At 40.9% G+C, this 22,480-nt stretch overlaps 1 protein-coding gene across 2 annotated transcripts; it reads left to right on the plus strand.

Moving 5' to 3' along the window:
* The first annotated feature begins 638 nt into the window (after positions 1-638).
* Positions 639-22,480, plus strand: gsna (gelsolin a). 2 transcript variants are annotated; one of them, XM_061799445.1, is made up of 17 exons: positions 639-778; positions 9,177-9,370; positions 10,170-10,324; positions 10,686-10,847; positions 10,977-11,126; positions 11,406-11,495; positions 13,641-13,773; positions 14,322-14,626; positions 14,979-15,112; positions 15,243-15,333; positions 15,548-15,574; positions 17,743-17,913; positions 18,653-18,827; positions 19,340-19,461; positions 20,281-20,358; positions 20,446-20,506; positions 21,768-22,480. In XM_061799445.1, exons 2-17 carry the CDS (start codon positions 9,178-9,180, stop codon positions 21,935-21,937), a joined length of 2,217 nt encoding a protein of 738 aa, XP_061655429.1. In that variant the 5' UTR covers positions 639-778; position 9,177; the 3' UTR covers positions 21,938-22,480. The 2 variants fall into 2 exon arrangements, with proteins under 2 accessions (XP_061655429.1, XP_061655431.1); XM_061799447.1 differs by lacking the exon at positions 15,548-15,574 and having other exon boundaries at positions 640-778.

A 22,480-nucleotide genomic window follows, 5' to 3' on the forward strand; every position in this document is an offset into this window, starting at 1 on the left:
TTCAAAATGTTGATGTTAAGGGATATGATTCACAACCACTATGCCTTGGCAAATAAGTGTGTTATTCTATCTATGCCAGCAACATATCTTGACGTGCAGAACAAATAAATGCTCTTCCACTAGATGGCAGAAGGTACAATTAACCTGTGCATCAACTTGTTGTTATGCATACAAGTTACAACAGATACGGTAGTAGCTTTGTGTTCAACTAAACAGGTCTAGATTTCACAATGAGTCTCCGCATTTGTGAGTAAATTGAGACGAGAGCATAATTATCTCAGAAAATATACTGTTGTGACATTTTTTTCTTTTGTGGTATGCCGTGAAATTTTGACACTGATTTATCCAATGCTTGGATTTTTTCTTTTTTTTTCTTTTTTTTTTGTCACCAGTTGGTGGCAGCATAGTTCAGCATTAACGCTGTATAAGATAACGGAAGTAGAATTAGAGTAAGCTTTTTGACACAAACCAAAATAACGTCTAGGCTTTCCCCGAGCCCACTTGACTATAAAACTGTCCCAAGCGTGCAAAATGGTCACAGTAAATTTCACAAAAGTGGTGACGTTGGGATAAAATAGGCGGGCGCGTGCATGTGCGCGCGCACACGACCTCCGCCTCCTGCAGGCCGGGCGGGCATCAATAACGGGGTGTGTCCCGGGACAGCCTCAAAAGTAGCGGCTTTGCGCTCAGCTGCCACGCCGTCTCGACGCCTCACTGCCTCCCCCCACCCAGCCTTGCAGCAAGAAGCGTTTGTTTCACAGAACAACTTTCAGGATCGGTAAGGTACGACAAATCTGTGGGCCAGGATAATTATTTGATGCTTCAGTGAACTCAAATGACTTTCCTGTGTAACAATAAGAATGAACGGACCTTATTTCTGCATGGCGGCCTACTTTGTGTGCCTTTCTGAAGTATTGAACAGTCGTAGCAATGTTGTAGTAACAACCTTATAATGGAGTGCAGCCGCTGCCTTATAAGGACATAACCCTTGCACGTGGTTTCCAATGTGTACTTTGGCATCACGGTGAACAAAGAAATAGTGGTTAGCACGCCTGCCTCACGGTTTTGAGGTTCTGGGTTCGAATCACGGCTGCCTCCGCCCTTCCTCTGTTTTCCCAGAACTTGTGTGGGTTTTCTCCCTTCTCTTCCCACATTCCAAAAAAAACCCAACATGTTTGTTAGGTCAAATGAAGATTTGAAATTGTCCATATAAATGTGAGTGTGAATGGTTGTTTGTGTATGTGACCTGCAACCAATCAAGGGTGTTTCAAATTTAAAGTCAACTGAAATAGGCCACAGCTCCCACGCAACCCTAATAAGGTTAAGCGGTATAGAAAATGGATTGGATGGGGGGATAGCATACCATTCAAGACACCTAATTAAAGAACAGTTGAACTAACCCGAAATGGTGTGATTATCATGATCTATTGTATGGCATCCACAAGAGGAGATGTCTGTTGTTCCCATAGAAATGTCGAAGCAAATAGTGAGGAAGTCGCGACAGTGACCACGAGATGATCGTGTCACACAGTGTTGTGTTTGTCATAACATGTGTGAGGAGGGGATATAGATAGACAGTTGCCGTCCAATCCGAAAGGAACGGCGTGACATCCCCACTTAAATGTGAGTCCAGGAAGCCTGCGTCCTCGCTAATCCACGCCCTGCAGATTTACAGTAGAAGGAAGTCCCAAACAACGACATGCTTTTCTTTGTGTGCATCTTATGTGAGATTTGGGTGTTTGCTCAAGCTCCAATGAAGATACAAAGAAAATAAATATAGGTTTTATTCTTTTCTAAATTGAGTTTAGATTTTCGCAGGATTGTCTAAAAGTTGTAAGCGTGTTCACAAATTGATACAGGCCGACTAAATTGAAATACATTTAGGGGGTTAAAATCCCCATCAGGGATTCAATTGAGTACCATTAATCAGTAATTAATACTTTACAACACTTTACTGTACACAGCACCTACGCCACATGTCAAATCCAGTTTGTTTGTATAGCACTAAATCACTAAAGAGTCTCAAAGATTGAGAAAGATTGATGATAAATCCCCGATATAACCCCCCCCCCCCCCCCCCCCCCCCCCCCCCCCAAATCTGGTAAGTAAAATAGAAAAGAAGAAACCTTAAGCAGGGACAATATCAATATTATGATATGTTTTGACTGTGACAGCAATTCTCACTACTTTATCTCATTGAAGAGGATGGACGTGTGTTTGATGCCACCACCAACATGTAACAATGTTGGCAAAGAGGAAAAGTCCTGGCTGCTCAGTACAATCTGGTTTCGCCATAATATTATGACAAGTGCATAATGTACACTGTAAAATGAGTTGTGTTAATGCAGTGAGAGGAGAGTTTTTCAACACTAAAAATAAGAGACATAAAGCTGAGTACACTTTGTATTGTTTTATGCTTATTAATGAACTTTTATGATACATAATGAAAGGTTGTTAAAATGTTCCATCAAATATTGCCTGTATGGTTAACAAAGATGTTATGATGGTGACTTATGAACAAATCGGAGGAGGACCAGCATACTGGAAAGGATTGTGTGATTAAAACTTGGAGGTTCCACTGTATACAGTATTTGCACTTAAGATAAAAGCTACACTATGTTGCCAAAAGTCATGGGACTATTCTATGCTTCCAATCTTGTAGGAACAGTTAGGTCAGGGGTCACCAACATGTTGCCCGCGGGCAAAATAGCTGACCAGTGATGGGACATTGTGATTTCCTGGGAATGTTGTAGAAGTGATCATTTGAAAATGTAAACACTTGCAGAGATTTATTAGAAATAAAGTGATTGCTTTTTTATATTCATCAGTTTCCTACTTTGTTAAATAATTTGTTAGCATTATTTTGAGCTATTTAACATGATCTGTGTTTTAACATAGATTAATAAAATTGATGGTCAAAATTAACATAATTAAAGGTAATTTGAGCAAATTTGTTATTTCACAAGTGTGAACTGGTAGTCCTTTGCCTTAATCAGTCCTCAAGAAGTAGCTCTCAGTTTCGAAAAGGTTGGTGACCCCTGAGTTAGAGTTTCCATTTGGTGAAGGCTCTTTTCTTTTTCACAACTGTGCCCAAGTGCACAAAGCAAGGTTTAATGCAAGATATTGTGGGAAAACTGAATGTGTCAGTCCTCCTTTAGGGAAAATCCCAGTACAAGCCTGCAGTTGCTACACATCCTGTAAATATGAATTGCACAAATAAAATTGTGAATCATGAGCATGCTTTTTCAGCTGGGACACCAGCTGACAAATCACAAGGGCTTTGATACCCATGCTGTTTTGGGACATATGAGGCTACTGTTTGTGCTGCACCAGTTTTGAGGCCTGCAGCAGGGGCTGTCCAAAAGGAGGGGCCATGATGAGCTATGTATGGGGGAGGGGACCATATAATGTGTTGGAAGCCAAAGAGGGCTGGGGCATGAGGTTAGAGAGTTCTGTGCAATTCCACAGAGGTTTGGCATTATTGTATGTGGACACATTTCTCCCAGCATGTCGAATAATCATGTGACTTTTTTGGGCTAGAATTTTAGACTAGTAGCAGAATTTTAGGCTAGTAGCTGTAACCAAAACTCCCGAAACATTTAATGCTTTACGTAATCAACCATCCATTACAAACCATGTTACATGCTGTAACAAACTCATTTTGTTTATTATGACATTTTCAGGCAGCATGGTAGAAAGTGGTTAGCACTGCCTTACAGTTCAGAGGTTCTGGGTTTGAATCTCATGTTTTTCTGTGTTTCGTTTGCCATACAAGTCTGTAGTGTACCCTGCCACTCACCCAAAGTCAGCTGGGATAGGCTCAAGCTCACCCATTTTCATAGTTCAGACATACTTTTCAGCCTTTGATTTTTTTTTTCAAAGTGTTAAGTTCCTCAGGCATGACGAATCCCCCCATATGTTTGCTTTATTAGGGCTGACAAAGCCAGTGTCTTACTTGGGGAGAAAAACAGCTTTGGTGCTCAGTGATGGCAGGACACTTTCCTCCATTGGGGGCTATGATTGCAGTCAAAGGCTGCCGTAGCGATTTTTGTAGTTTTTTCTAAAGTGCCGCAAAACCAAAACTGCACAAAAGATATGTGAAAGTAAATCTGTGTTAGTCTCCAGATTTTTACAAGGGTTCTATTTTTAACAAGATAGCTACATGCGTCACTGAGTTTGAAGAATCTCCTGTGGTGCCTTTTGAGATACTGTAGATTTATGAAATGCATATTTAACAGAAGCAAGATGAGTATGAAACTTAAAGGTCCCATATTTTTGGCTATTTAGACCTCTATATAGTGACTCTCTAACATGGACTTAGTATAAAAGTGTCAATTTTATTAAAAAAAAAAACACCTTGGTTTTGTCATACGAGTGTCACGAAAAGGACAGCTACTTCTGTTTGACCCACTTTTCTATCCGCTTTGTACATATTTGGCTAAGAAAGCCCCCTTTCCTCTGATTGGTTGCCTCCGTGTAGCAGACACCCTTGTGAGCAGACGCGTTTGTTATGTTGACAGTGCTTGCTTGGGAGAGGAAAGGTACGTGGAGATCTTTGCTAGTGACGTAGATAAGCTTGAGACTCAGGCTTCTCGCCAGAAAAATGTCTGGGACTCAGGAATGCGTGGACAATTTTAATTAATTCTTCACGTTTACTGAGGCACCATAGCGCCAATATTGCATCCCAAATAATAGGAAAAAAAGTTGTTTTGGTAAAATATGGGACCTTTAAGCTCATAGTTTTACAGTTTATGTTGTTTCATTATATGTTTGAGACCATCCTCAAGGTATCACGTTAAAAGTTCTCTGCCAAACATCTGCCTTCATGTCCAAAGATCCTCTGGTTCCACTCAGATCTTTGCATGCATGTGGTCATCAGATTGTTGGATGTGTCAGTGACTTTGTAGCCACCCAAGCAGAAGTTGCTAATTTATAACCAGTAGTTTCGAACATAATGTTATCATTGCTGTTGCTGGAAGTAGCAGTGTGACTGTTCTAGAAGCAGATTTTGTTCATTATGTTTGAGGTGTGAGGATAAGTACTCTACTTACTACACTACCTAATAACTGATGAACTAAAAATATAATATTTGTAGACGTTGCGATAGGAAAAGTTAGGTAAGCGCATTAAGTGTATCAAAGTATCCCTTTGTGTACAGCTGGGCATTTTTCTGTTTTCCATAACCTCTGTAAATACTCAACTATAGACAGCACAGGTCATAATATCCCAAGTATGGTAGTGTACTAATGGATTAGATGTCTGCTGTTGATGGCACATTTCAGTCAATTTCCTTTGACTTGTGCATAATACCTGAATGCTAGTATCAATCTAAAAACTGCACTTTACCAACTCTTAAGTCAGCCACATTCGATTGTGTGACACTTTACTTACCAACTAACTTTGATGATGTGTGGTGGCAAACTGCATGGCAAATGTGGCAAATTTGAAAAAGATAGATTACAGTGCATGCCTGGGAGGTGAGTCTCTTCAGATTGATCCGCCCTGTTTCCTTAAACAGAGCCAACTCTCCAGTGTAAATTCCATTTTTGTTTTCACGATGTTGTGTTATTGTGACATTTGGCCCACCGCAAACCGAGCGACATGGCCGAAGCCGACTGAACTGTTGCGCCATGTGCAGGGTTCGGCATCTAGTTTTCATGACTGGCTGACTGTAAGCCGCTAGTTTTACTTTGATTTAAAATTCAAACCGCTGGCAAACGTCGCAACATCGGAGATGTAACAGCCAATCAAAAATGCACATGAGCTTTCACACACACAAAAAATAACCTTTCCGGATATGAAACATAAGCGAGACCCAAGCTGCCAAGCCACACCAACACCACAGCATTTAGAGTAGCCTATTATACATTGTGTTTTACAATATTGACTATATTTATAATTTCATATGTACCTTTGGCTAGAAGCAAAGCGTGGAGCGTGTCCGTTGGAGGAACGGGGTTGTGTTAGGCCGCATTGCTTGATGTCCAACAGGCATAAGTTATACATTATTTTAGTCAGCAGCCAGGACAGGAACGAATGTACCGCTTTCCCATATCTCATTTCTCCTCGTTGCCATTACAAATGACATCGAAAAAACTCAAGCCAGCAAGCTATTAAACTTTAAACAGATTGCATAATGAGTTTCTTCTAATTACTTTTCCGTGTTGCAACATTCCGTGGACAAATTATTGCACAATGAGTCCTGACTGTTAGGTAAGAAATGCAGAAATAGTGGAAAATAAATTTGTCGGCCTTGATGCATGAGTACCCCAACTATCTTACTTCCCCCTCAAGAATCAGCATCTAGATGCTTGCCATGTTTGTGGTCCCAGTGTGGACACCCGGACGGTGACTCATGCACGTAGAGACGCTGCTTAACTGTGGAGAAACAGATTCAAACAGTTTGAAACTGCATAACCCTCAACTTATAAAAATGTTTGGACCATACTAGCATCAGAAAGTGCTCATAATAGTTGAGAAACACTGTGTACTTGAGGTTGTTATGATGACATCTTTAGCTAAATAAATGAGTTAAGTGAAACGTTACTGAAATTCGGTAGGGAAGGCCAACTTAAAAAAAAAAAAGGTGAAATCTAACTTGCTAACACTGCTTCAATTCAGAGAACTTGTTTACGCTCTGCAGTGTTTACTCTTCCAGTAAGAGAGTCAAGCTAGTCTGCTGAAAACATTTCCGTGACCAGTTGTATTATTTATTCTCACGGTGTGTATTATGTAATCTTAATGTAACCATTCGTTGCTGTTGTAGTCAGAGGCTATTAAATATTCAAGTTACATTAAATAACAATAAATGACTGTGCATAGACAGCATGTTTGTAGTACAGTATATTTATAGTTTGGTTTAATGCACTACAAAACACTAAAGGGCTTATATTTATGAAATTTAGTGGATGGGTGGAGCACAAACCATGAAGTAAATACCATTTTCTATCTTGAACATTCTATTTATATGATACATGCTTTGTTATTTGCCGTCTAAAACTTAAACCTTGTAATGCCTTTGTAGAAGCTCAGAAAATGTGACTTCTTTTTTTTTTTTAAACATTGCAAAGCTGTACCTTAAGCACTCTCTGATTGTTTGGGCCATTTTATTATTCTTATTTTTCCGTGAAACAAGCAATAGCGTCAGGACTTGATTTAATTTACTGTTGATGATTAGTTACTCTGGAAAAAATGTAAACCGGAAGGTCAGGCCTCATTTCTCACATTTCAAACATCACATGCCACTGAGTAGGCACATACTTGAAACCCTTGACTAGACTGGCACCATGTGTCTTTATATGCTTTCACAAATGGTCAGAAATGAGTGTGTTTTTGTGTGTGTGTGTTTTGATGTGACCATTTAGCTGAGCTGATACACAGTTGTACTTAGTAAATAAACTACGGACATTTTTCCATCCATCCATTTTCAATAGCGCTTGTGTGAGCTGGAGCCTCTCCCAGTTGACTTTGGGCGCGAGGCGGGGTACAACCTGGACTGATTACTAGCCAATCGTAGGGCACAACAGACAAACAGCAATTCACACTCACGTTCACGCCTATGGACTAACTCCGTACTAGTTTCCATGTTCACTTTACAAGTGCACCTGTACTTTTGCTTCTAAGTGTAGGATGCTACAGTTATGTGACACCAGGCCATTCTGTCAGTGTTGTTACATGTTGGTGCCAGGATTTTAGGATCTTACCAGTTTATGTGTGATTAAAAAAAAATGCAGTCCTCTCTCTATTCATGCTCATTATTCATGCTACTACTCTGTTCATGTTATTCGCTACAAGTGCAGAAGTATTTGAATAATGATTCTAATGTTGCATACATCGCCACAATGCATTTAAAATTAAAGCATCAAGTTTAGATTAAAGTGGAGGCCTTCAGCTTCAGCTACTGAACACAAAAGTGAAGGCAGCAAAAATGGAAAACAAGTGACAAATCAAAGTGGCTGCAATGAAGGCCTGGCAAAGTATTACTTTGCTGGAAATTTGGTGACAACCATGGTCTTTTTCTTTCACAGTCTGCAAAGGATATTCATCCAAGTATTAAAAAAATCTGGGGTTAGCATTGGTAATGTAATGGTGCATGGGGCTGCGTTGCATACGGGACAGTGGGGGTTTGATTTCCGGCCAATGCCTCAGGACTCAGCCACTGCAGTGCAGTCCTATCCTGTCCCAAGACAGAATAAATGGGAGGGTTGCATCTGCTGTAAAAATTGTCCCCAACAAATCATGCGATTGACTCGCTGTACCAAACTATGCGTCACAATCAATACAAATTGTGGTGTTATATGGTGGTAATGATAAATGATATAGTCACTGATGGTGTAGTGGTACACAGGCAGCGTGGGTTTGTGTGTGTCTGTTTCTATACGTGTCCTGTCATTGACAGGCAACAAGCCCTGGGCTAGGATAGGCTCCAGCTCCTCTTAACCCTGGACAGGATAAGCGATACTGAAACTGGAATGGGTGTACTGGATTAAAATTATTGTCCCAATATGTTTGAACCATTGAAGGGTTGTCCTCTCCATAAAATGGCTTTAATTGCTAAATGTTCATTGTCATATTTTTGGAACACCTCTTCAATTAAGTTTCAAATCTACTCTTCACATCTGGATTGTTTCATTTCAAATCATGGCAGTGTTTCGTTAAAGGCAAAAATCATAAAAGCTCAATGTTCAAATATTTCTGGACCTTACTGAATCTGTTGTTCTGTTTCCACATTCAATAATGTGTGGTACAGATGTGCACATTTTGAATATGCTGAAGAGAAAATATACTTGATCTCCATATGGTGTTTAGAACGTCTCTGTCGGACTCTCTGAGTCATAATATCCAGAGCTTCCTTCCACAACGGGAAACACCCACCATGCACAGGGCACCCGTGATTCACTATGCAGTGCATTAATATCTAACTATAGCTCAAACTTTGTATCCATGGCAACAGCTCAGCCTTAAGGGGAGTGGCTTGATGTTTCCACGAGCAAGTGGCTCATAAATAGTTGGAGCTAAGCTTCACTTATCACAGAGTGACAACTGTTACCTCTGCAGTATTTGTCCACATGGTCAGACCAAGCTTGTTGCCAGGACAACACACCTATATGCTCAAATCTGCAGAGGAGTGAAAAGAACTCCACTTCTAAAAAGTTGCGTGATTTGCTTTCAGGTAGAATGGCAGACCACCCAGAGTTTGAGCGGGCTGGAAAGAAGCAGGGCCTCCAGGTGTGGCGGGTGGAGAACTTTGACCTTGTGGCTGTTCCTGAGAACCTGTGTGGAGGATTTTACACAGGTGACGCATACATCATCCTCAACACCATCAAGCAACGCTCAGGAAACCTGCAGTATGACCTCCATTTCTGGTTGGGTGAGTGGAGAGAGCCTGACAATTTCCCAAATGCAGAATTAAAGAAGACATCCACTCTTAAACATTTGGTCCAATAATGGCAATACGTAGTCAGTCAAGACTGGTTAGCACATCTGCCTCACAGTTCTGGGGAACGGGGTTCGAATCCCGGCCCCGCCTGTGTGGAGTTTGCATGTTCTCCCTGTGCCTGGGTAGGTTTTCTGCGGGCACTCCGGTTTCCTCCCACATCCCAAAAACATGCGTGGTAGGTTGATTGAAGACTCTAAATTGCCCGTAGGTGTGAATGTGAGTGTGAATGGTTGTTTGTTTGTATGTGCCCTGCGATTGGCTGGCGACCGGTACAGGGTGTACCCCGCCTCCCGCCCTAAGATAGCTGGGATAGGCTCCAGCAGCCCGCGACCCAAGTGAGGATAAGCGGTAAAGAAAATGGATTGATGGATGGATGTTTTTTATCTATTGCGTGGAAGTCAACATTGCTAATTTGACGAAGTCCATTAGCAGAAACAGTTACTGAAGTTTCCCAACAATATCTACAAGCAAATTATTATTTAAACAAGTCACATTCATATCCATACAGTTAGTGGTTAAGTGGTCTCACACAGACTGATTAAAAAGCCATTTTTGTACATATATTTTATTTCCGGTTTCCATTAATGTGGCCAAATATAAATTACTGGCTGTATGAGGGCTTGTGTCAGATTTTAATTCAAAACTTGCTTCTCTGGATAGATGTGAGACCCCTGGAATAAAATACTGTGCAGGTTTAACATGGAATCTGTGTGTTGTTGTCTTGGTGCAGGTGATTTCTGCACCCAGGATGAGAGCGGCTCAGCGGCCATGTTCACGGTCCAAATGGATGACTTCCTGGGAGGAAAACCCATTCAGTATCGGGAAGTCCAGGGACATGAGTCCAAAACCTTTCTTGGCTACTTCAAGTCTGGGATCAAGTACATGGTGGGATTTTAACTAATGTTTACATTAGAAACTGCATGTTTGTTAGTCTTTGTTAGCATTTGGTTCATTGTCATCATTTTTATTGTAGTTTGGTGTGCAGATTTGGTATGTTGGTTATTACATTTTGAAAAGTTTTGAAGTTAGTCTACCTGTTTGATTCCCCCCTAAAAAAAAATATATATTTTTTTTAAATACCAATTAATTTTATGTCTGACTCCCACAAAATTTACTCATTATCAAGCAGTTGCTGAACCACACATCATATCATCCCAGTGTAAATATGCTAAAAATGTATCTCCAGATAGAACTTGATATTCATAGGCAGTCATTAACTTTGGAAAATGTATCTTGTATGTACCAGAAAGGAGGTGTGGCATCAGGGTTCAAGCATGTCGTCACCAATGAGGTGGTTGTACAGAGAATGCTCCAGGTTAAAGGTCGCCGTGTTGTCAGGGCAACAGAGGTGCCAGTTAGCTGGGATAGCTTCAACCAAGGAGACTGTTTCATTCTGGACTTAGGAGCTGTGAGTCACCTTGGGGTCCCTTTTTCTGAACAAAATTGTGTTATTACAAAAATTATGGGTAACTGTTTGAGTCCATTATCAGGTAAAGATTGTGTTAGCTTGTGTTGTCCTCTTCCTCATGCTTTACAGGAGATTTATCAGTGGTGCGGTTCCCAGAGTAACCGCTTTGAGAAGCTGAAGGCCACACAGGTTGCTAAGGGGATCCGTGACAATGAGCGCAGTGGGAGGGCCCGCGTCTATGTCTGTGATGAGGGTATGGAGAGAGAGAAGATGATAGAGGTAAGATTATTTTATGCTGTATGTACTGTACGGTCATAAGCAACAACAGTAGGTACACATGCACAGTCTAATGCAATCCAAGTTTCAAAAATAATGTCATGAACAACCCATATAGTCATTCAAAAGTGAGGTAATCTTATGAAAGGAAGCATTCTTTAAAATATAGTTCTTATACTGAATGTTGTTAGATCATACAAGTGTCCTTGCGGACACGATGTGACTGGTGAGTGCATGTGTCACATTAAAATCAGACTGAAACACTGTTATTTCTGTCCATAGGTTTTAGGAGAAAAACCAGATCTGCCACTCGGAGCCTCTGATGATATCAAGGCTGATGCTTCCAACAGGAAGAAGGCCAAACTCTACAAGGTACTCCTGCTTTCTTTTTGCAGTAATTACTCAGAATTATTCGTATAGGTAGTTGTGAGTCATGAGTCTGATTTAACTACAAGTATGTCGTAATAAAATTGATTATTCTGTAGCAAGGATATGATACGTAAAAGAGGAAAAGGGATGTACCATGGCAGATATCCATGTCCCAAATTTAGTTAATACCAAGTAATAAGTATAACACAAATCTTAAAAGTAGTGGTAGTAGTAAATCAGAAAATACCGTTTATCACAATCCAGGCTCAATTGAAGAAGAGCCTGCTTAAGAGATTGTAGCCGAGAGAGAAATACTTTGACTTTGCCACTGTGGAGCCTTTGTAGTGTGGGATGACTCTTCCAACACGTTTTACAGCAAACAACCCTGAACCAAATAAGTATTGATTTGGAAAATAAACATCAAAACCAACTTTACTAAATCTGACAAAGCAACACATATATAATGTAAAAAAGAAAAAGAAAATAGCCAACGGGTATGCCGTAGTCCGCAATGAAGGGTTACATCACCTACATTCTGGATAGCAAGATAATGCAAAATTGACACAATGGATTCCCTTTGACATGGAGGAATGAGGCTCAAGGTGCGTGGGTATCTATGACAGTGTACAATTTGATACTGATCAAAATTATATATCATTTTGGATGGGAGTTCGCCCAACCAGTCTACATGTGTTTTGTGGACTTGGAAAAGGCGTTCGACCGTGTCCCTCGGGGAGTACTGAGGGGGGTGCTTCGAGAGTATGGGGTACTGAACCCCCTGATACGGGCTGTTCGGTCCCTGTACGAGCGGTGTCAGAGTTTGGTCCGCTTTGCCGGCAGTAAGTCGGACTCGTTTCCAGTGAGGGTTGGACAAAGGCTGCCCTTTGTCACCGATTCTGTTCATAACTTTTATGGACAGAATTTCTAGGTGCAGCAGAGGCATAGAGGGGGTCCGGTTTGGTGGCCTCAGTATTGCATCTCTGCTTTTTGCAGATGATGCAGTTCTGTTGGCTTCATCAAGCCCGGATCTCCAACTCCCACTGGAGCGGTTCGCAGGCGAGTGTGAAGCGGCTGGGATGAGAATCAGCCCCTCCAAATCTGAGACCATGGTCCTCAGTCGGAAAAGGGTGACGTGCCCTCTCCAGGTCGGGGATGAGATTCTGCCCCAAGTGGAGGAGTTCAAGTATCTTGGGGTCTTGTTAACGAGTGAGGGAAGAATGGAACGAGAGATCGACAGGCGGATCGGTGCAGCGTCTGCAGTGATGCGGACTTTGTATCGGTCCGTTGTGGTAAAGAAGGAACTAAGCCGAAAGGCGAAGCTCTCAAATTACCGGTCGATCTACGTTCCTACCCTCACCTATGGTCACGAGCTGTGGGTCGTGACCGAAAGAACAAGATCCCGGATACAAGCGGCCGGAATGAGTTTCCTCCGCATGGTGTCCGGGCTCTACCTTAGAGATAAGGTGAGAACCTCGGTCATCCGGCAGGGGCTCAGAGTTGAGCTGCTGCTCCTCCACATTGAGAGGAGCCAGATGAGGTGGCTGGGGCATCTGATTCGTATGCCTCCCGGACGCCTCCCTGGTGAGGTGTTCCGGGCACATCCCGCCGGGAGGAGACCCCGGGGACGACACAGGACACACTGGAGAGACTACGTCTCTCGGCTGGCCTGGGAACGCCTCGGAAGAGCTGGATGAAGTGGATGGGGAGAGGGAAGTCTGGGCCTGTTTTAGTCCCTGCTAAAGCTACTGCCCCGTGACCCGACTTTGGATAAGCGGTAGAAAATGGATGGTTGGATGGATGAAATGCCCATAAGTATTCAGCACAGCAATCTGTCCCAATGTCAACCCTTTAAACCGATTGGGGAAACTAAGCAAGAGCATTTGAGGCAGCCCACCATGGATTTCCAAAAACAAATAAAACCTCAGTGGAACTGCTGTCTCGATCCCCAATATATCCAACCTACAAAAGGTCATAATACGTAATAATGACCAACTGTTCAATCGTTGTATCTTATTTTTTCATAAATTCAATATGGCCCTCGAAGGACTTTATGAAAACTGAGAGATACGCTGCTAGGAAATAGATTCTTCATCCACGCTCTGTCAACTGACCAAATATCTTTGTCTTCCATGTCACCTTCTATGGCAGGTGTCCAATGCCAGTGGAGGTATGACTATTACACTGGTGGCCGAGGAGAACCCATTCCCCCAAAGTGCCCTGGAGACTGGTGACTGTTTCATTTTGGACCACGGATCTGACGGCAAGATCTATGTATGGAAAGGTAAAGGTGTAGTTTTTAAGCCATGATCTGTTTTGATAAAATGTAGTAATCCTCCACATATTTGCGGGTCACTATTTGCAAATTCACCTATTTGTGTTTTTTTTTCTTTTGTTTTGGAACCTATCCTCCGTTAATTGCTGAAAAACTCCGTGCGTGTGTGCTCTTTCTGAAATGCCCAAGATGCCACAAGATGGCTCCAAAGCCCTGTCTAAAGTGCATCTGTGTCAACTATGTTGACGTGATACATATCGACTGTGACACAAGCTTTGTATGTCGGGGGGAGCTGAGTTTAGCCTGGATTGTCAGTGTAAAGTCTTCTACAAGCGCACTTACGATGCATTTAAAAAAAATAAGAAATCAAATCATTAATGTAAGTATTTTGGGATCAGTGTGTGATATATTTACGTTTCTTTTTTGGGGGGGGGGTCAATTACTTTAATTTTACTGCTTTTCATGTCAAGGCTTGGTCCCTATCCCCTAAATAGTGTTGTATAACTGTATTTCTCTCAGTCATCACCACAGCTTTTCTTTCTCTCTTTACTTCAAAGGTCAAGACGCCAACATAGATGAGCGAAAGGCGTCAATGAAGGCTGCTGAGGAGTTCATAAATAAGATGGGCTACCCCAAACACACTCAAGTGCAGATCCTGCCAGAGATGGGCGAGACTCCGCTCTTCAAGCAATTCTTCAAAAATTGGAGGGACAAAGATCAGACCGTGGGCCTGGGTGTGGCCTACATCGCTAACAGCATCGCCAAGATCGAGAAGGTGCCCTTCGACGCCGCTTGTCTGCACGACTCCCCCGCCATGGCCGCCCAGCACGGCATGGTGGATGACGGCACTGGAGAGAAACAGGTGAGGGGATGGAGGCAAGGTGGGTTCGCTTCTAATTGTTGACTCTTTTAATACTGTACTGGTAAAACCGTCCACATTGACACTAAAAATAATTGAGGATTCTGTTCCCGAGCTCCTCCTGCAGGTGTAAAGTATAATGTGAAGTGTAATTGCTAAAGCTGCGAACTGACAAAGACGAATGAATATGAGACAATGAATGAATAAGAGAGAACCTATGGCAGAAATTGGCGTTTTAATGGATATCATTTGACTCAAATGATTCAGATTCTGGTTCTGATTAGATGGTGCACGTTTACCTAATGACATGTCCTGTGAGAGTGAAAGAGACCACTCGTCTTGTCTTTCCTGGCAGATCTGGCGTATTGAGGGATCTGACAAAGTGCCAGTAGAACCGTCTACATATGGGCAGTTCTTTGGTGGAGACAGTTACATCATCCAGTATAACTACCATCATGGAGGACGTCACGGACATATCATCTACATGTGGTGAGAAAGATAAGCTTGTAAACTATGTAAACAGAAAAAAATATATATATATATATATCTTAATTAGCATATCTCCTGAACAGGACTCCCAGTGTGTTTGCATATGATGATTGTAGTTCCTCATTTCCAGGCAGGGCATGGACTCCAGCCAGGATGAAATTGGGGCTTGCGCAATCCTCAGCGCCCAGCTGGATGACGAGCTTGGCGGCGGTCCTGTCCAGGTAGCGCTCATTGGACTTGTACCCCCAAAAGCTTTTACAAAACTGCTTTTTATTTTCATGACCTCAAACCCATTCAGTCACTCACATTGTCAGTGCTCCACTTCGGCCCCCAAGAAGCACATTCTCCTCATCTGACCTTTGCCTCCTTTCGCCATCTCCTTTCCTCTCCGCTGCTTCTTTCCTTCTTGATTTCACAATACATCTTTCTCCTCAGGTTGTTGGTGCTCCTATAACCACTCAGGTATTCTCCTTTTCAAACTGACCCTTGACTTTTTGTCCAGAGCCAGTGACAAAACCCTACCTATACTTTGGATGTTAATATTTGATAAGGGAAATAGTACTTGTACATCCATATTGGAGCTGTTAATGGTTCTTCCATGTAACTAATAGACCATTTTCCAATCCTACAATAGTGCGACAATGCCTCATACCATCATTTGATGACGTTAAGGTTTAAATACGCATGTAGACAAAGTCTGTACTGTATATTGACGATAGTTGATAATAAAGATGTGGTCAACATCACATCACAGTCCTGGCTCTGTGCATATAAGATGTCCACTTCTCAAATTTGCCTGCATTTTCACCTCACTGTGTGCCTTGTCATTTCCATGTGCATGCTTCATATATGTATACATTACATTGCACCTCAACTGCATGTACAGTAGTTTGTGTGTGTAAAACACGAAAGCATTTTCCAAGATCCCCACTCCCACTTTGACGGGGCACTCTTTGAAACACTTAATAACTTAAAAAATGTAAACCTAAAAATATTTAACTAAAAACTTGTTTTTAACTGTTATCTTTATATGTACGATAATAATACAAGGATAATAATAATTATTATAATTATTTTTATTTAAATAAAATGATAATTTAATCTATATATTTATGTATTGGTGCATATATATCTTTATTTGATTTTAACTTTTACTTAACAACTTAATATAGTTGTCTTTGTTAATGGCTGGGTGAAATCACATGCTTCTATTCATTTATAGTGAGGTGTATGATGCCAAATATTGTTCCTAATCCTATCTAGGGATACAACAGTGTCTTGTAAATGTTTAATTCGTATCTAGACTAAAATTATATGTACAGATGATTATTACAAAACAACTGAAACAATTAGAAAAATGTCCACATTTTGTAGTTTTTGTATTTTCCTTGTTGTAGATTTCTCATTGACTAGAATACCATCCATCCATTTCCTGTACCGCTTATCCTCACTAGGGTCGCAGGCGTGCTGGAGCCTATCCCAGCTATCTTCGGGCGAGAGGTGAACTGGTCGCCAACCAATCGCAGGGCACACATATAAACAAACAACCATTCGCACTCACATGCACACCTATGAGCAATTTAGAGTCCTCAATCAACCTACCACGCATGTTTTTGGGATGTGGGAGGAAACCGGAGTACCTAAAGAAAACCCAAGCAGGCAGGGGGAGAACATGCAAACTCCACACAGGCGGGGCCGGGATTTGAACCCCAGACCCCAGAACTGTGAGGCGGATGTGCTAACCAGTCGCGCACTGGCTGTAGTATGATTGCTGACCAAATAATAAATACGGTGAAATCTCCACTATTCGCAGGGTAGAGGGACCAGGCCTTGCTGTGAATATGGAAAATATGCAAGGAATTGATGCCCACCCAAAAGGTTTCTAATTGCCTATAGATGCCACAAGATGGCGGCAGAGCAGTTTTTGTATTAGACAAGGCTATGGCGTGACTAAATGATGCTCCTCTCCTCAGTTCAATATAGTTACCTGGCACCAAAATGCCACCAGATAGCGCCAAATCAATATTTTTATAGACATAGCTGTAGTCTGAGCACAACAACAGGGATTTAGTGTATCTAAAAATAAACCCACGAGTATGTGCGTGTTTAGTGTATCTAAAATTAATGTTTTGGTAAAAAAAGTAAAATAATTAACAAGGTCCCCATTTCATTGTACAGTTAATCAAGTGAAGAGATACCAAAAAAATCACATTAAAATGAAATTACTATCTGGCTTTGATGCACAGAAAAAAAAGTCAAATAAACATTTACATGCAACAAGTGCTTTGTTGCGTGATTCTGTTTAAACTTTTTTTTAAGCATTGTCATCGGCTGCTGAGCTGATAATGTTCACTTTGTGTTGTTAACATAATTTGATCAAAGAGATTCACAATATAATAATGCACCCATCCACCAAATCTTGACACCCAGCATCCTGCAGAAGTGTGTGATTTGTAGTTTAGCTTGATCCTTCTCCTTTGTGGCCCAATTGTGGCATTGCTGGACATTAGATTACACAACAAGGGATAATCAGTCTGCAAGATAACTAAGATTAAAGCATGAGATTGCTTGCACAAGGAATCAGTGCACAGACCTACTAATGAGCTCTGTGCTGTTGGTGTTTGTGTCAGGTGAGGGTGGTGCAGGGTAAGGAGCCGGCCCACCTGATGAGTCTATTTGGAGGACAGCCCATGGTGATCTACAAGGGTGGGACGTCCAGGGAAGGAGGTCAGTCAGCTCCTGCAGAGACTCGCCTCTTCCAGGTGCGCTCCAACTCCGCCGGACACACCAGAGCTGTGGAGGTAAGACATCAGAAACAGTAATTAAATGACACTATGGAAGTGTTGTCTGTACATCCTAAACCTGAATCATTTTGTGTGTATTGACTCATAAATTCATACAAACATGTCATGGGAAATACCATCTGGAGAACCAAATGCACTGCCAAAAATAGTCCCCAATAAATTAACTTTAGTCTCTTGTGGAGACAGTTGCCAAAATCAACAGTCTGAAATAACAGAAAATAGGAGGACTAAAAGCTTAAAAACGTTCAAAGCTGTCAGTAGAAATGAATGTGTATGGGGGCTTGATTATGGGTCGAAACCTAACATGTATGATAATTAAGGAGTCCCCTTTTCGCTTCACATAAATGAGACAAACCGTATCATATGAACACAAGAATTCAAAGCCTTTTCTGTAAAATTTTTTGCAAAGGACTGGGCAAAGGTTCTAAACATAATTTTCATGCATTTCATCTTTTTTTAAACAATAATGGTAAATATCTTTTTTCATAAATCAAACATTTCAGTTATTGCTTTGGCTGTATGGATGTCATATTGCAGACCGTTCAGAATGGGAAATTGTGTCTACTTCTTGTCAAAACATTCTCATTGACATTAACATAATCTTGTTTATGTGCAGGCATTGGTAGTGTAGATGTCACAGGTTTGATTCCTGGCCCGTGTGTGTCACTGAAGGGAGGTGGTGTAAAAATTGTGCCAAACAAACTATGCAAATGACTCAACATATGTGTATGTCCAGGTTGATGCAGTGGCAGCCAACCTGAACTCCAATGATGCTTTTATTCTGGTGAGCCCTGGAGGTTCCTTCCTGTGGGTGGGAGTGGGTTCCAGTGACACTGAGAAGGCAGGAGCCCAGCAACTGTGTGACATCTTGGGAGTGACGCCCTCCGAGCTACCTGAGGGAGGGGAGGCAGGTAATGAGTCTAGGGACTATCTGAATAAAGTAAGATTATTTTTTGCAAAGCTTGCAAGTTCCACACAACAAGGTTTCCCAACCACTGTGCCGCGACCCATTAGTGTTATCCAATTTCACTTAATTGAAAATTATATTTACTGCGAATAATGTATCTTTGTTCTTCTATCTGTGGTAGTGACGTACTATATAATGTCAGGACTCATGATGAACAATTAACTAGACTCACTCCACTATGTATCCACCAGTGGTCATAATAATAGCTTTGTGTTCAACTAAACAGGCCCAGATTTCACATCAAGTAAGTACATTTTGAGTAAATGAATACCGTATATACTTTTTGTGCCATTTTTGGTTTGGTGGTGTGCCGTAAGACTTCTCTCATGTAAAATATGCACTATGGCGCCATAAAGGTTGGAACAAGCTAGCATACTATCATTAAGTTGAGTGAGTTGGCCAAGGTACCCGTTTTATATCCAGTACAATAACAAGAAGCACGTGTCCCATTCACAGGTCACTTCTGGGACGCTCTTGGAGGAAAGACTGAATATCGCACTTCTACCAGACTTAAGGACAAAATGGACGCCCATCCACCTAGACTCTTTGCCTGCTCCAACAAGACTGGAAACTTCATTGTGAGTCCAATTTACTAAAACACACACACACTATGTCAAATTAACATAGTTGTAGAGTAGTCATACATACTGTACATAAAATACAGAAACACATCATGTTACAGTTAATACAGAAAACAACACAAATCAAATACAAATAAAAAATCTAGATACCATCCAGATTGAGATTTGGATGTAATTTGCAGTGGTGGAAAACTGCACTACATCATAGTGAGAGGTATTTGTGACATTTTTGTTTCCTTATTTACCTACATGAGAAGAATAATCCAGTACAGTATATTAAAAACAGTATGATGAGATCTTCCATATGCCACAATTGCAGCTTTACCTACAGGTATGGTTTGTACCTGGGAGTATATAGCAGTGTACACTTAATGTGCAAACAGTGATGGATATTTTTTTTTATTTAGGGTGGATGTGCACCACAAAGAAACATTTGAAAATAGTATTGCTTTTCATCACATAATTTAGTTTTGATAAACTTTTTTGTTTGTTTGGGTTTTTTGGGGGGGTTATTTCGTGTTTTCACTGAGCATTCCGCATCAGGTTTGTGATTCCCATTGTTTCTGAATATAGCCTGTTGTTACATTAAATTGTGAAAAGTCATGATTTAGCTGAGAAGCTGATTTAGTATGCTTAAAAAGGGTCAAACCTGAAAAGAAAAAAAAATGGATGGATGGAAGTGGTGTCACCATTGTTTCAGTATATAACAGAAATGTACAGATACTCCTGAAAAATGCTGAAGCAACAAAGCTTGGGAAACTAAAAATTGGACACTTTATGCATGCTACACTTGTGAACACATAATTTAAATTCCAGATTGAAGAGGTACCTGGAGAGATGACCCAGGATGACCTCGCCACTGATGATGTCATGCTACTCGACACCTGGGAGCAGGTTGGGAAAGCAGAACAATATCTTTGAGATCAAATCAAAAAATGAGCGTAAATGAGCCAATATCCTATACTTCCTATGTATGCGAAGGTGTTTGTCTGGATCGGCAATGAGGCCCAAGAGGAAGAGAAGACTGAAGCAATGGCATCTGGTAAGACCATCTTCATGAAATCTACTAATCATCAACTCTACAAATTAAGAGAGACCACTCCAAAATTATACGTTTATCTTATTTTGGTATTTATAGGTATATGTTAGAGTAAATTGACATTTGTTTTATTCTTTTAACTACTGACATGACTCCAAAATTCCAAATAGAAATATTGCTATTTAGAGCATTTGTTTTATTATTACTATACTTATTTTAGAAAATGAAAAATGGTCAAAATACCAAAAAAGGAAAATTTCCACAGAGCTATATATATCCATGGCTTACAATGGGGTTCAGCACCCCTGGCGATAGCTGACGTTACACAAACTTGTATGTAAATTGTAATGCACCATTAGTGCATCACTCACTGATGCTAACGCAGGAGTCAAATCATGATTAAAGTAAATATTTGTATCAAAACACTGCTAGGCCATGCAACTATCACAAACCGTAATTGGCTGTGCGTGCTTTATGCAGTGTGATGATGTCATAACCTCAAAATGTTGCAAACCCCTTGTACAGTATTTAGCTATTTGTTCATGTACTTTTAGTTATATAGTGAATCCCTGCCTGTTTTCATTTCACTATTTACAAATTTAAAGACGATTACTTTTTTTTCTGTGGAACCTATCCTCAGCTATTTGTGGAAAAACTCACCTATTGCCTATTTGGGTGCATTTTTGTGAAATGTTCTAAGATGCCACAATAGCTCTGACTATTAGGAAAGTAGTCATTAGTGTTAAGGAAGTAATTTGAAGTGATACATCTCGACTGTTATGAAATATTTGTATGTTGCGGATGAGCTAAGTTTAGCCTCGGTTGTTAGCGGAAGTTATATAGTCTTTGGTGCATGTGTGTTTTTGCTCTGCTGAGAGGCTAAAGCTCACGCTAACAAACAGGAGATCTTGTTATTGCTTGATAATTGCTATTTTTATGGGTTGCAAAAGCCACAAAGATGTGTAAAATCAAATCATCTGTAAGCTTTTTAATTATAGGATACTGTTTTAAGATTAGTTTTAAAGTATTTTGTAATCATATTTACAGGTTATACTATTAATATAGGCAATATTAAAAAAAATTTGAGGGTGTCACTTATCCAGTCTTTTGCTAATAGTGTGGTTTTACTGTATTTAGTAGGTGTTTATGCAGGTAGGATGATTGTGCATGGTTGCTCGTGTTAAAGCAAATCTAAGCTAAATAATTGCAAACCATAATAGTCGTCAATCAGCAATTAATAATGAAATCGCATCTCGCCCTTCAGCGGTGCGTTACATCGAGACCGACCCCGCTAACAGAGACCGCAGGACACCCATCGTGAAGATCAAGCAGTGCTTTGAGCCGCCCACTTTCACTGGCTGGTTCCTGGGCTGGGACCACGACTATTGGACCAGCGACCCCCTGGAGCGGGCCATGGCCGAACTGGCCCTGTGAGCTCCCACCTGGTCCCCCCTACACACCGGACATCCAACCAGCACCCGACACTTAGCCGCCTCTGCAAGCACAAGACTGTTTTTGTTTTTAGCTGCCAGTATGCCTTGAGACTTACGTAGCTATGGTAAAAAAAAAAAAAAAAAAAAAGGTTTTTGCTCCAGAGTGCTAACTTCATTCTCTTTTAAAACCAAATAATCGCTGCAAATCTTTTTACAAACTATCTTCATGCAAGGTTTTTGTTCAAATGCAATACACATTTAAAAAAAAACAAAAAACATATTTTCTAATTGGACACATGCCTAGACACAGCAAGCAAGGGAATAAAATGCCTTAATTTTGTAGTTTATTTTATCCTTTTAGTTTTTAATGGTACTACGCCCATTGCTTAGGATTATGGATGTTTTTATTATGGAAGTGGCGTGCATGCCATATTTATTATTTGATCAGCATTGCTGCTTTTTGCTGCTGCTAAAACTTGTCCATGTTTTACTGTTGACAGTTTTCCTACACCTTACCATCACAATAAAATCCAATTAAAAGGTG

The sequence above is a fragment of the Phyllopteryx taeniolatus genome, chromosome 15 (genome assembly GCF_024500385.1).
Source record: "Phyllopteryx taeniolatus isolate TA_2022b chromosome 15, UOR_Ptae_1.2, whole genome shotgun sequence".
NCBI classification, from domain to species: Eukaryota; Metazoa; Chordata; class Actinopteri; order Syngnathiformes; family Syngnathidae; genus Phyllopteryx; species Phyllopteryx taeniolatus.